Source organism: Drosophila ficusphila, unplaced genomic scaffold (assembly GCF_018152265.1).
Source record: "Drosophila ficusphila isolate 14025-0441.05 unplaced genomic scaffold, ASM1815226v1 contig_636, whole genome shotgun sequence".
NCBI classification, from domain to species: Eukaryota; Metazoa; Arthropoda; class Insecta; order Diptera; family Drosophilidae; genus Drosophila; species Drosophila ficusphila.
This window is the reverse complement of record NW_025064569.1, coordinates 312,137-326,841: the sequence shown is the minus strand read 5'-3', so window position 1 is coordinate 326,841 and position 14,705 is coordinate 312,137. Positions and strand designations below refer to the sequence as shown.

The 14,705-nt window shown below is 41.8% G+C and overlaps 2 protein-coding genes across 3 annotated transcripts; both read left to right on the top strand.

Moving 5' to 3' along the window:
- Nucleotides 1-1,435: 1,435 nt before the first annotated feature.
- Nucleotides 1,436-6,812, top strand: LOC108102217 (venom dipeptidyl peptidase 4-like). 2 transcript variants are annotated; one of them, XM_043208735.1, is made up of 6 exons: nt 1,436-1,638; nt 4,325-4,419; nt 4,476-5,392; nt 5,519-6,255; nt 6,321-6,532; nt 6,597-6,812. In XM_043208735.1, the coding sequence occupies exons 1-6, from the start codon at nt 1,464-1,466 to the stop codon at nt 6,708-6,710; spliced, it is 2,250 nt and encodes a 749-aa protein (XP_043064670.1). In that variant the 5' UTR covers nt 1,436-1,463; the 3' UTR covers nt 6,711-6,812. The 2 variants fall into 2 exon arrangements, with proteins under 2 accessions (XP_043064670.1, XP_017062429.2); XM_017206940.2 differs by lacking the exon at nt 1,436-1,638 and adding an exon at nt 2,795-3,126.
- Nucleotides 6,813-9,294: 2,482 nt separating this feature from the next.
- On the top strand, nt 9,295-11,871 carry LOC108088098 (venom dipeptidyl peptidase 4-like). The gene is made up of 6 exons (XM_017185752.2): nt 9,295-9,319; nt 9,383-9,477; nt 9,534-10,450; nt 10,577-11,313; nt 11,379-11,590; nt 11,656-11,871. The coding sequence occupies exons 1-6, from the start codon at nt 9,295-9,297 to the stop codon at nt 11,767-11,769; spliced, it is 2,100 nt and encodes a 699-aa protein (XP_017041241.2). The 3' UTR covers nt 11,770-11,871.
- Nucleotides 11,872-14,705: the final 2,834 nt, after the last annotated feature.

The following is a 14,705-nucleotide window of genomic DNA, read 5'->3' as shown; positions in this document are numbered from 1 at the left end:
ACGCATCCAGATATTATTGCAGTGAATATATGGCGGCTGATATACTTTTGCTTTTTGTGAGTAGAGCAGTGTTCTCAGCGTAGGTTGCAATCAACATAGGTGATTGAGTGTGCATATCTAAAGTAAAAGATGCTCACAGGCTAGGTAAAATGTTCTTAGTCGTCACGCTGCAAGGGAAAATATATTTACAATTACTCGTAATATTATTAATATTATTTTGCCAAAGCGAGCCCAACGAACACATTTTTTAAAAAGTTATTTATTGGTTTCCATGTATATTCCTTTTTTTTAAACATAAAGCTAAATTTTAAAAGAGTTCACCAAAGTCTTAAAATACTCCGAGTTCTGCTCTGTTCTGGTTGCATTGGCAGTGAGGTTCCGTTTCCTAAAATCCGATGCGTCGTGGAAAAGTTATCCTAGATCTAATAGCTCTTTAAATTTGTCAACTTTTATTATATTACAGAATTTGTAAGGAAAATTCGCATTTCGGACTTATATCTTTATACCCTTGCAGAGCAAAAGGGTATTATAATTTCAGTCAGAAGTTTGCAACGCAGTGAAGGAGACACCTCAGACCCCATAAAGTATATATGTATATTCTTGATCAGTCCGTTTCTCCGCAAATCAGTATGCTGATCAAAAATATATATACTTTATAGGGTCTGAGGTGCCTCCTTCACTGCGTTGCAAACTTCTGACTGAAATTATAATACCCTTTGCTCTGCAAGGGTAAAAAATTGTGACTACCGTACCTTCAATATACAAAGTTTAAATATCAAGACAATATTGTTTTATAAAGAAAAGTTATTTTACATTCAACTATAATAAAATTAAAATTTTTAATTCGCAAAACGACTTAATACCGTTAAATTGTTTACTTTAGTTATAGGTGATTTCGATTGGTGGGTATAATTTGGTTTAAACAACTCTTACCATATTATTAACGAGTTTGAAATTATTAAGCTAAAAAATAAGATAAGATTTTTTTTTTTAATAGTTAACAAGTTTTATTTCAAGACTTAGGATTAGTCACTAACGCATTTAAAAAAATTTTAAATTCCGAAATGACCTGTTTTGTTTAAATTTCTGGTTTCAGTTTTGATGAGAAAATCGACTTAGTATTCTAGACTTAAAAATTGAAAATTCGTTTTAAGGGGCTCAAGAATGAAAAAAACACATCAGATAAAGTGTTTGTAAATTAATCACACTGTCCTTAACAACACCGCCTCTCAAAAACAACAGAAAACAATATCAGCGCTCAGCTTAAGGTGTATAAAACCAGGTAAACTTTGTTTAATTTTCGTTGCCTCTTCTTTTTGTTTTTATGGTTAAATCGGGTCTTTTGTTACGGTGTTTCATGTCTTGCTTTCAAATTCAATGTATGTAATTGTATGGACCCAGCTAAATCAGTTTATACCCAAACGTTAAAGATGAATGTTAGATTTAGCTACGCCCGCTTATTTATGGGCTGTGGATTTAGCTTAAGTGCTTCATTGTTTATCTTCCAACTGGCACTTCGTTACATCTCACCAGTAGGTGTTATAAAGATGGCACGAATAAGAAGACCCTGGAAACTGAAGGAGTCTTTATACCAATGGGGTCCAAGACTAATAGAGTTCAATGGAACTTGGATCACAGGTAAGCCTATGAAACTAAACCCACAAAAAATAAAAGAAGCGAAGTGGTAAAATGTTCCCTATTTAGTTCATGCGCATTTATGTTCATCGAATTTCGAATTAAATTTGATGAACATCGGATAAATATGTATATCATGTCGCTACCACAGGAAAGATCGAAAAATCTATATAGAATTAACGGAAATAAAATTATAACATCGTTGTTTTTCATCAGATAATCATAACTTTTGGAATATAGAGTTTTCTAGCGACTCTTGAATACCGAATCAAATTTTATCAAAATCGGAGGACTATATCATATAGCCGTCATATGTGCAATAGTCGAAAATATGGAAAATGAATAGAAAAATCGTCATAGCTTCGATGCTCCTTAACCCTTACGTATTTTGTTTGACATATTTGATGACTGCAAGGGTATGTAAGCTTCGGCTTGCCGAAGGTAGCTTCCTTTCTTGTTTTTTTTTTAAGTTTACTAATGAGTACTGACCAAATAGTAAAGGTACCGAAGAAATTTTTTTTTCAAAGCTCTGCACCCAATAAAAAATTTTTTGGTTTCTTTTCAGAAATTTAAGCCACTAAATTTAGACGCAATCGTTTTTTATAGAAGCTTGTAACTCTCGATCGTGTAAAGCATACTTTCAGGCAAGAAAAGATCAAAATATATTTTCTTGCAAAAGGAGCCTTTTTTGAGCATTTTTTTTTTTGCTGCTTTGCGATTTTCAAACGCATAATGCGTAAAAGTTATTATATTTTAAAAGGAGGCAATTGAGATACCACAAGCTATACAGGCTAGATTATAAAATATTAATGTACATTCCCATTGATTTCCATGCATGTGGAGACCCTGAAGTGTGAAGAGCGATCAGGCTGTCTAAAAACAAATAAGCTTTTGAAGATACATATTAAGGCGCTTTCAATGCTCTTGTTCCCTTCAATTGTATAATGGAACGATTCTGATGTGCCTTTGGCGATTCGCGGGGAAACACCACACCGAGTTTAATGGGCTTAATCTTGAGGCTAAACTAAGGTCAATGTGGGTCTGTGCCTTTCGTTAAGAGTGTTGTAAAACTCCGGGCATCTGGCAAGGCCGCTACGAGCTCCACTGGCAGCTCTCTCACGCGCTGGCAGTCTCGCTCTGCCGCAGTCGACGGCAACGTCGACGGAAGCGCTAATTGGTGTGATTGCAATTGATTTTTGATTCTGGCTCAGTCGCTTTAGTCGCTTTTTAGCCGCCGAGGGTTACATTTCGCGGGTTTGTCAACAAGTGGAAATTTTGATAGTTCAGTTTTGACGGTATCCACCATGCACGCGACGACTCTGCTGACCGCCGCGCTCTGCCTGCTTCTCGCAGCCCTTCGCTTCGCCCCTTCTTCGGCGGCGTCAATCGGACGATCGGAGGGAGGGGAGGGGAACCAATCGGCGTGGGAACTGACGGAAGCCCTATATGGCACCTCGGGCCTCCGGAGCTTCAATGGCACCTGGATAACAGGTTGGTTGCTCATCGGAGCGGTTCGATGACCCAGTAACGCGCCCCCTCCGCTCCATCGCCTTGTCACTCGGCGGTTATCATCATCCGAGGAATCTCCCGCGGGGAATTATCATCCGGGGAATTCCTACCCGTAGAGATCGCATTCATCGTCGGCGGGGATTGAACCTTATCAACGAGCTAATTTACTTGTTTTTTCATGTTTCGACTGCGCTGGGCCATTCATTTCGCCTGTCGTAGAACCTCACCGAGAAAAGAAGACATTCTGTAGTATATTGTACTTGCCTTAGCTTAACGACAAAGTCATTCTTTTTCAAGACGATTTGCAAGACCGGATCAAGATGTATGATTTACACTAGTGGTACAAATTCTTCAGCTTTATAGTGGAAATCTAATCTTCAATGAATTATGACCATCAATTCGTACCTCGATAGCGCGATTATATTTTGTTTCTTATCTCCGACCTGTTGTTACTATAATGACAGTGTTTAGATAATGCTTGAAAGCTTTCGATTTATTCTGGTTTAGAACTTGGTACTTGGAAGCGAAAGATAAAATTTGTTGATCGCTGATCGAAGACATACATATACATATATATATTATACATATTTATTTTAAAATTGCAGCCAATTCGTTTGTCTCAATGGTTTCAAACTCATCTTGTAACTTCAAACTTTAAGGTAAAAAGTCTGTTTTGTTTCATATTCGTGGCAAGTTTAAAGTAAATTTAGTTTCCGACGAGACTTCTGAAAAAATAATTGACAATTGCACCTGTTCTGATTTTCGACGCAAAGATTGTATGGCAGGTTGAACTTAGGAAACAAAAAAGAACCTAACGCTGTTCCACATTTCTGTTTTGGGACTTTTAACTAAGACAATGTTCAGTTTGCCTTTTCTGGCACGATATCAAATTCATTGGTATGCCTCTCTCTAAACAGCTAAAGTGAAATTGGCATTCTTTTATGTTTGTAGCTAAGAAGCTGTCAGAGGAGTGGAAAGTTGGGTTTTCAAGCCCTCACGAATGGTTTCAAAATCTTAAGTCTAAAAGTAGTACCATTAAAAATATTATTAAACATCATTCTTAAACCAACTACATGAATCGAAGCATTACAAATGTATAAGCCTTGGCATAAGAGGGGTGTATTAAGCACAAAAGCGTTTGAAAATGTTAATTTCAACTGGTTTTTTCTACCCCTTGCAGATGAAGAGTTTTACTACACTGCCTCCGACCGATCCATTCACAAATTCAACTCGGCCACCAAGACGGACGTGATCTTCCAGAACTCCTCATTTCTGGTAACGTACTTAGCACTCCTATGAAAACACAGGCGATAAGAGCGGTCCACTTTCAGAACAACTACGTGGGGGCCACCTTCTCGCTCTCGCCGGACAATACGAAGATCCTGATCCGGCACAACCTCACCGAGAAGTTCCGGCACTCGTACATCGCGCAGTACGACGTGTTCGACATCGAGAGCAACACGACCGTCCAGATCCACAAGGGCGAGAAGCTGCAGTACTGCGGATGGTCCCCGCTGAGGGACCGCCTGGCCTACGTCTACCTCAACAACGTGTTCATCCACTTCAGCGAGAAGATGGAGGTCAGCATTACGGACGACGGCGTGGACGGGGTGGTGTACAACGGCGTGCCCGACTGGGTCTACGAGGAAGAGGTCCTTAGCAGCGGGAGCGCCTTGTGGTGGTCGGCGGACGCCACCAAGCTGGCGGTGGGCTTCTTCGACGACACAGAGGTGGAGACCTTCAACTACTTTTTGTACGGCGACGGGGACACCACCTTCTACCAGTACCCGCACGAGGAGCACCTCAAGTACCCCAAGTCGGGCTCCAAGAATCCGCTGGTGAGCCTGCGGGTCTACGACGTCACCGACAACGACCCCACCATGCAGCGCATCGTGGCGCCCGTGGAAGTGGTGGGCAGCGATCACATCCTGCAGAACGTGGTTTGGTCCAACGAGACCCACCTGCTCGTCACCTGGATGAACCGGCGGCAGAACATCGCCTCGATTCAGAGCTGCAGCTACCAGGGCGTCTGCGCGGAGGTCAAGAGGCTGGAGGAGCCGCTCGGCTGGGTGGACATCAGCACGCCCAAGTGCCTCAGCACCGGAAAGAGCTGCATCTTCGGGTACTTCATCGACAACTGGCAGCAGGTGTGGAACTTGGACCTGGAGACGGGAGTCAACAGTTGGCAGTCGCGCGGTAACTTCACTGTTCTGACCGTCTATGGATACGATGAAGCGAGGGACAAGCTGTGAGTATGGAATATAGTATTTATATACTATATCGATATATAGTTGGTAGTATTAGATGAGATCAATTCCACGGAACAGGCACCTTATTCGTGGTATACTAAGGCTGAATCTTTCCTATTAAACAGTTACTACCAAGCCACCCTGCCCGGAGATCCCTCTGTGTACCACGTGTTTGGGAACGACGAGTGTCTCAGCTGCAGTCAAATCGACGTTGACGGCGTGGCCTGTCGGTCCGTATCGGCGACCTTCAGCAAGTCCTTCTCCTACTACACGCTCTCGTGCAACGGGCCCAATCCGAGCTACACGCGCATCTTCGAGGCCACCTCGAAAACGCTCCAGGTCGAGTGGGAGCCAAACACGGCGTACCGCGAGAACTTGAAGCAGAAGCTGCGCCCCAGCTACCGTTTCCTGAACGTCAGCCTGGCCGACGGGAGCGTGGGTTACGCCAAGCTCGCCCTTCCGCCCAACTTCGATTCGGCCAAGAAGTACCCGCTCATCGTGGTGGTCTACCAGGGACCCAACTCGGTGCGGGTGACCAACGCGTTCACGGTGGGCTACGAGGCGTTCGTTACGACCTCCAGGGATACGATTTACGCCTACATCGACGGCCGAGGCACGGGCAACAAGGGCAAGGAGCTGCTCTTCTCGGTGAACAACGATTTGGGTGACCACGAGGTCGAGGATCAGCTGTTCGTCACCCGCTGGATGCAGCAGAACCTGCCCTTCGTGGATGCCGAGCGATGTGGCATATGGGGTTGGAGCTATGGCGGCTACATGACGGCCAAGACCATCGAGAAGGACGACGCTGGGATCTTTCAGTGCGGAGTTTCGGTGGCCCCGGTCACTTCGTGGCTGTACTATGGTTCGTGAAGTAAAACTTGAGCACCTTGAAAAGCAGAAAGTTACCGAGTTTCTCTTCCCATCTAGATACGATTTACACCGAGCGATACATGGGTCTGCCCACGGAGGAGGACAACCTGCAGAAGTACAATGAGAGCAGTGTGTTTGGCAATCTGGAGAACTTCAAAAGCCACGACTTCTTGCTTATTCACGGATCCGGCGACGACAATGTCCACTACCAGCACTCCTTGTTGCTGGCCAAGTTGCTGCAACGACACGATATTGCGTTCGAGGAGCAGGTACTGCAATTGGTCCCATAGCACCTAGGTCACAATACTTTAAAATGCATGTACATCTTTTTAGACTTATACTGATGAGAACCATGGAATCGGCAACGCGCTGCCCCATTTGTACCATACCATTGATGCCTTCTGGACCAATTGCCTTAACTTAGATGTCTCCGCAGACTCTGAGTAGTGAAAAGATAGCAATTTATCTAGTCAAACATAGGTTTTTAAAAATAGTGTTTTTGTACTTTTGTATCCACGTTCTATTAAAGATATATTGTTAAATGTTTAATATATAATGCAGTGCATATTGGCGAAAAACTGACAAGGAGTAGGAGCGCTTAACGGATTCGCTTCCCTACTCGTAAAAAGGTTAATACCAATATTGTTGATCAGGATTATCAAACTAGTCGATATAGCCAGTCTGTCTGTCCGTATTAATATCGTAATCTTGGAAAGTATGAGAGCCACAACCAAACACTGGGGATAAACAGCGAAAATTTATTTCTCATTCGCGCTTACAAATCGTGAAATTCTTTGGCAACTACATTTTTCTAGGTAAAATAATGGACTTGTTATGCAAATTCTACTAGTGTCTACGCCGTAGAAATAGTTAAAACAAAATTTCTTCATCAAATTCTCTTTATTAATGACGAATTTGCGAAGATTTACACTGAAACTGAGGACTTAATCGATTTATAAAAGCTTTGAGCCTCTCCAGGATGTAATTAAAAAATTGTTATTTTGCATATAAGGGAACTCGAAAAATTTGTTAATGAAAACATCGAAATTTGAGACCCATTTAAACACTTTTTGCCCACCTTTTTACTAAGGACTGTAAAGCATATTAGTTTTATTTTTTATGAGAGCTATTAAATACAGATGCATTAATAGTTCAACTAATCCAAGATATACATATCAAACTAATAAATTTTTATGTTGGTAGACCTCCGATATGGATTAAGCAAGACCAAGATATTAAAATGTTAAATATTAATCACAATCAGCGTAGGGTACGTAAACTGAAATGGTACAGAGAAGGATGGACAGACGGTCAAGACTATATCGACCTGTTCAGTGAATCTTATCATGTGAAATGATTCACTTTAATTAAGTTATGAAAATACAAACAAAACCCTATTGATTTGATAACGTCAAATTGAAGTGGTTCATGCGTTAGCAATCAGTCGACATTGAACTCCTTGAAGAGATTCCTTTCTTTCAGACTTTGTATCTTAACGCATCTCAGTCAGCATCAAGTGCCCGGAAACTAAATTTAATAATCGCTGCATTTTAAAGCGAATAAGAGCTCTCATCCAATTTCCCGGCACGGATGGGGATTAGCCCCTCCATAGCCTTCGCTAATCGGGGTGTCATTCCGCTTTGGTGGCTGCTGTTTGCCTCCCGGATTAAGTGCGCTACTAATTGCGTATTGTGGCGATCCACACGCTCTGTGGAGATGTCACGAAAACGATGCAAACTTTTAAACTCTTGCGATTGGCCAAGCATGAAATTTCATTTTGTTCCGACCATTGTTTCTACATAAATAAAGCTTGTGTCCTATCAAGTTTAGCAGATGGCAACATATTAAAAAATGAATTCAACGAATATTTCAAGATATTTTTTACCACTGCCCTTAAGATATTAAAAATTAAACGATTTAGTGTTGTTCAGTGTGCTAAGCATTGGTGAAAATATTTAGAACACTTAAAGAATCCAGGATTTACATTTACATTTTTTTGACTGTATACCTTTGTATCTTTCCTTTCTTAAATACAGATTCAAGGTTAATGATTACACCTTAAGTCAATGCCCAGGTCATTTTAGACTCATTAAACTTTGCTTGAATAATTGTTACGTGTTTATACTCCTATAAATGGATTTATCCGCTGATTGAGCTTAGCTTAATCAACTTTAATTTTTGGCTTAATGGTTGCCGACCTAATAGCAGAAAGGCATGGCAACAGGATCAAATTGCTCTCCACAATTTCCTTCATACTTGTTCTCGTATAATATGATTTTACTCGGCACTGAAGTCATAAATTTTCATTTGCCACGTTAAAGTAGCATGTCGAAAACAATTTTATCTTCTTCTCCCTCTCCGATGCTGCACGTTATAACCGACCTGTTGTTACTATAATGACAGTGTTTAGATAATGCTTGAAAGCTTTCGATTTATTCTGGTTTAGAACTTGGTACTTGGAAGCGAAAGATAAAATTTGTTGATCGCTGATCGAAGACATACATATACATATATATATTATACATATTTATTTTAAAATTGCAGCCAATTCGTTTGTCTCAATGGTTTCAAACTCATCTTGTAACTTCAAACTTTAAGGTAAAAAGTCTGTTTTGTTTCATATTCGTGGCAAGTTTAAAGTAAATTTAGTTTCCGACGAGACTTCTGAAAAAATAATTGACAATTGCACCTGTTCTGATTTTCGACGCAAAGATTGTATGGCAGGTTGAACTTAGGAAACAAAAAAGAACCTAACGCTGTTCCACATTTCTGTTTTGGGACTTTTAACTAAGACAATGTTCAGTTTGCCTTTTCTGGCACGATATCAAATTCATTGGTATGCCTCTCTCTAAACAGCTAAAGTGAAATTGGCATTCTTTTATGTTTGTAGCTAAGAAGCTGTCAGAGGAGTGGAAAGTTGGGTTTTCAAGCCCTCACGAATGGTTTCAAAATCTTAAGTCTAAAAGTAGTACCATTAAAAATATTATTAAACATCATTCTTAAACCAACTACATGAATCGAAGCATTACAAATGTATAAGCCTTGGCATAAGAGGGGTGTATTAAGCACAAAAGCGTTTGAAAATGTTAATTTCAACTGGTTTTTTCTACCCCTTGCAGATGAAGAGTTTTACTACACTGCCTCCGACCGATCCATTCACAAATTCAACTCGGCCACCAAGACGGACGTGATCTTCCAGAACTCCTCATTTCTGGTAACGTACTTAGCACTCCTATGAAAACACAGGCGATAAGAGCGGTCCACTTTCAGAACAACTACGTGGGGGCCACCTTCTCGCTCTCGCCGGACAATACGAAGATCCTGATCCGGCACAACCTCACCGAGAAGTTCCGGCACTCGTACATCGCGCAGTACGACGTGTTCGACATCGAGAGCAACACGACCGTCCAGATCCACAAGGGCGAGAAGCTGCAGTACTGCGGATGGTCCCCGCTGAGGGACCGCCTGGCCTACGTCTACCTCAACAACGTGTTCATCCACTTCAGCGAGAAGATGGAGGTCAGCATTACGGACGACGGCGTGGACGGGGTGGTGTACAACGGCGTGCCCGACTGGGTCTACGAGGAAGAGGTCCTTAGCAGCGGGAGCGCCTTGTGGTGGTCGGCGGACGCCACCAAGCTGGCGGTGGGCTTCTTCGACGACACAGAGGTGGAGACCTTCAACTACTTTTTGTACGGCGACGGGGACACCACCTTCTACCAGTACCCGCACGAGGAGCACCTCAAGTACCCCAAGTCGGGCTCCAAGAATCCGCTGGTGAGCCTGCGGGTCTACGACGTCACCGACAACGACCCCACCATGCAGCGCATCGTGGCGCCCGTGGAAGTGGTGGGCAGCGATCACATCCTGCAGAACGTGGTTTGGTCCAACGAGACCCACCTGCTCGTCACCTGGATGAACCGGCGGCAGAACATCGCCTCGATTCAGAGCTGCAGCTACCAGGGCGTCTGCGCGGAGGTCAAGAGGCTGGAGGAGCCGCTCGGCTGGGTGGACATCAGCACGCCCAAGTGCCTCAGCACCGGAAAGAGCTGCATCTTCGGGTACTTCATCGACAACTGGCAGCAGGTGTGGAACTTGGACCTGGAGACGGGAGTCAACAGTTGGCAGTCGCGCGGTAACTTCACTGTTCTGACCGTCTATGGATACGATGAAGCGAGGGACAAGCTGTGAGTATGGAATATAGTATTTATATACTATATCGATATATAGTTGGTAGTATTAGATGAGATCAATTCCACGGAACAGGCACCTTATTCGTGGTATACTAAGGCTGAATCTTTCCTATTAAACAGTTACTACCAAGCCACCCTGCCCGGAGATCCCTCTGTGTACCACGTGTTTGGGAACGACGAGTGTCTCAGCTGCAGTCAAATCGACGTTGACGGCGTGGCCTGTCGGTCCGTATCGGCGACCTTCAGCAAGTCCTTCTCCTACTACACGCTCTCGTGCAACGGGCCCAATCCGAGCTACACGCGCATCTTCGAGGCCACCTCGAAAACGCTCCAGGTCGAGTGGGAGCCAAACACGGCGTACCGCGAGAACTTGAAGCAGAAGCTGCGCCCCAGCTACCGTTTCCTGAACGTCAGCCTGGCCGACGGGAGCGTGGGTTACGCCAAGCTCGCCCTTCCGCCCAACTTCGATTCGGCCAAGAAGTACCCGCTCATCGTGGTGGTCTACCAGGGACCCAACTCGGTGCGGGTGACCAACGCGTTCACGGTGGGCTACGAGGCGTTCGTTACGACCTCCAGGGATACGATTTACGCCTACATCGACGGCCGAGGCACGGGCAACAAGGGCAAGGAGCTGCTCTTCTCGGTGAACAACGATTTGGGTGACCACGAGGTCGAGGATCAGCTGTTCGTCACCCGCTGGATGCAGCAGAACCTGCCCTTCGTGGATGCCGAGCGATGTGGCATATGGGGTTGGAGCTATGGCGGCTACATGACGGCCAAGACCATCGAGAAGGACGACGCTGGGATCTTTCAGTGCGGAGTTTCGGTGGCCCCGGTCACTTCGTGGCTGTACTATGGTTCGTGAAGTAAAACTTGAGCACCTTGAAAAGCAGAAAGTTACCGAGTTTCTCTTCCCATCTAGATACGATTTACACCGAGCGATACATGGGTCTGCCCACGGAGGAGGACAACCTGCAGAAGTACAATGAGAGCAGTGTGTTTGGCAATCTGGAGAACTTCAAAAGCCACGACTTCTTGCTTATTCACGGATCCGGCGACGACAATGTCCACTACCAGCACTCCTTGTTGCTGGCCAAGTTGCTGCAACGACACGATATTGCGTTCGAGGAGCAGGTACTGCAATTGGTCCCATAGCACCTAGGTCACAATACTTTAAAATGCATGTACATCTTTTTTAGACTTATACTGATGAGAACCATGGAATCGGCAACGCGCTGCCCCATTTGTACCATACCATTGATGCCTTCTGGACCAATTGCCTTAACTTAGATGTCTCCGCAGACTCTGAGTAGTGAAAAGATAGCAATTTATCTAGTCAAACATAGGTTTTTAAAAATAGTGTTTTTGTACTTTTGTATCCACGTTCTATTAAAGATATATTGTTAAATGTTTAATATATAATGCAGTGCATATTGGCGAAAAACTGACAAGGAGTAGGAGCGCTTAACGGATTCGCTTCCCTACTCGTAAAAAGGTTAATACCAATATTGTTGATCAGGATTATCAAACTAGTCGATATAGCCAGTCTGTCTGTCCGTATTAATATCGTAATCTTGGAAAGTATGAGAGCCACAACCAAACACTGGGGATAAACAGCGAAAATTTATTTCTCATTCGCGCTTACAAATCGTGAAATTCTTTGGCAACTACATTTTTCTAGGTAAAATAATGGACTTGTTATGCAAATTCTACTAGTGTCTACGCCGTAGAAATAGTTAAAACAAAATTTCTTCATCAAATTCTCTTTATTAATGACGAATTTGCGAAGATTTACACTGAAACTGAGGACTTAATCGATTTATAAAAGCTTTGAGCCTCTCCAGGATGTAATTAAAAAATTGTTATTTTGCATATAAGGGAACTCGAAAAATTTGTTAATGAAAACATCGAAATTTGAGACCCATTTAAACACTTTTTGCCCACCTTTTTACTAAGGACTGTAAAGCATATTAGTTTTATTTTTTATGAGAGCTATTAAATACAGATGCATTAATAGTTCAACTAATCCAAGATATACATATCAAACTAATAAATTTTTATGTTGGTAGACCTCCGATATGGATTAAGCAAGACCAAGATATTAAAATGTTAAATATTAATCACAATCAGCGTAGGGTACGTAAACTGAAATGGTACAGAGAAGGATGGACAGACGGTCAAGACTATATAGACCTGTTCAGTGAATCTTATCATGTGAAATGATTCACTTTAATTAAGTTATGAAAATACAAACAAAACCCTATTGATTTGATAACGTCAAATTGAAGTGGTTCATGCGTTAGCAATCAGTCGACATTGAACTCCTTGAAGAGATTCCTTTCTTTCAGACTTTGTATCTTAACGCATCTCAGTCAGCATCAAGTGCCCGGAAACTAAATTTAATAATCGCTGCATTTTAAAGCGAATAAGAGCTCTCATCCAATTTCCCGGCACGGATGGGGATTAGCCCCTCCATAGCCTTCGCTAATCGGGGTGTCATTCCGCTTTGGTGGCTGCTGTTTGCCTCCCGGATTAAGTGCGCTACTAATTGCGTATTGTGGCGATCCACACGCTCTGTGGAGATGTCACGAAAACGATGCAAACTTTTAAACTCTTGCGATTGGCCAAGCATGAAATTTCATTTTGTTCCGACCATTGTTTCTACATAAATAAAGCTTGTGTCCTATCAAGTTTAGCAGATGGCAACATATTAAAAAATGAATTCAACGAAAATTTCAAGATATTTTTTACCACTGCCCTTAAGATATTAAAAATTAAACGATTTAGTGTTGTTCAGTGTGCTAAGCATTGGTGAAAATATTTAGAACACTTAAAGAATCCAGGATTTACATTTACATTTTTTTGACTGTATACCTTTGTATCTTTCCTTTCTTAAATACAGATTCAAGGTTAATGATTACACCTTAAGTCAATGCCCAGGTCATTTTAGACTCATTAAACTTTGCTTGAATAATTGTTACGTGTTTATACTCCTATAAATGGATTTATCCGCTGATTGAGCTTAGCTTAATCAACTTTAATTTTTGGCTTAATGGTTGCCGACCTAATAGCAGAAAGGCATGGCAACAGGATCAAATTGCTCTCCACAATTTCCTTCATACTTGTTCTCGTATAATATGATTTTACTCGGCACTGAAGTCATAAATTTTCATTTGCCACGTTAAAGTAGCATGTCGAAAACAATTTTATCTTCTTCTCCCTCTCCGATGCTGCACGTTATAATTCATTATATCGGTGCCCTGGGAAGAAGCAATTAAACTTTTCACAAATTATTTAATTGGTTTCAAAATTCAAGCTCAATGGCCTCTGGCGCTTTTATATAAAGCCTATTCATTCGATAATTAATAATAAAGGCAAAATGAGTCCTTTTCAATTCTTATATTTTTACAAGTTAAAAACTTCTTTAATTTTTTAATGGATTTGACGTGTATTTTTTGTCACTTTTGCCAAATATCAATCAACCGGAAACCTTCAAAATTCCCAAGACATTACGGATTGTAGAATTATTTTCTGTTTTTTTGAACACTGATTCTTATTAGTTTAGGGTCAAATGTAGCCGACGCATTTAAGGGGGGAAATACAATTAGAAGGCCTGAAATGAGCGCTATCTTTGGGAGTGGATTGCAAGAAGGGTATTAAATGAATCTTAGCGATTCTTTTTGAATATTATTAGGTAATTATTGAGCAATAAAAATCAGTCAAGTTTTTTGAAAAATATTGTAATTAAGCCCATTTATGATCAATAATGTGGAGTCGTGTTTTTAGGGAAGGACTTTGCGCCGTGCAGTCTGCAGGTCCAGGATCTCGACTTAAACAAAAAACAGCAACTGGGCTTTAAACTTAAAGAAACAGCGCACAATAAATTATTCCATATTTGAAAAAAAATTATTTTTCCATTAAAAAATTTGAAATTAAAAAAAAATTTCAAAAGAAACGATTTTTTTCGACTTTGTAAACAAAAAAACGTGTTATAACAAACAAATATGAAAAACCGTTATATTCATGGTGTGGAGAATTTAATTTCAAACATAATGCAAAAAACCGCATTTGATTAAAATAAAATCTCTGACCTGTACATTGCACGGCGACTTTGAAAACACGACTTTTCAGGAGAAGCGTTTAAAGTTTACTTTTGTGCATGTCCGCCATATGACACACCCTCCCTAATTTGCGTATAACTTTGAAAATAAGTACCGGACGGCTTTATGCCTTTAAAGGCCTATTCCCA

What these genes read in the sequence shown, in the direction of transcription:
- LOC108088098 (XM_017185752.2), top strand. Translation starts at nt 9,295, where the DNA reads ATGTATAAGCCTTGGCATAAGAGGG. An exon ending in GATGAAGCGAGGGACAAGCT is followed by an intron (nt 10,451 to 10,576) that starts GTGAGTATGGAA and finishes CCTATTAAACAG; the next exon opens with TTACTACCAAGCCACCCTGC. An exon ending in ATATTGCGTTCGAGGAGCAG is followed by an intron (nt 11,591 to 11,655) that starts GTACTGCAATTG and finishes CATCTTTTTTAG; the next exon opens with ACTTATACTGATGAGAACCA.
- LOC108102217 (XM_017206940.2), top strand. Translation starts at nt 2,940, where the DNA reads ATGCACGCGACGACTCTGCTGACCGCCGCGCTCTGCCTGCTTCTCGCA. An exon ending in GATGAAGCGAGGGACAAGCT is followed by an intron (nt 5,393 to 5,518) that starts GTGAGTATGGAA and finishes CCTATTAAACAG; the next exon opens with TTACTACCAAGCCACCCTGC. An exon ending in CACTTCGTGGCTGTACTATG is followed by an intron (nt 6,256 to 6,320) that starts GTTCGTGAAGTA and finishes CTTCCCATCTAG; the next exon opens with ATACGATTTACACCGAGCGA.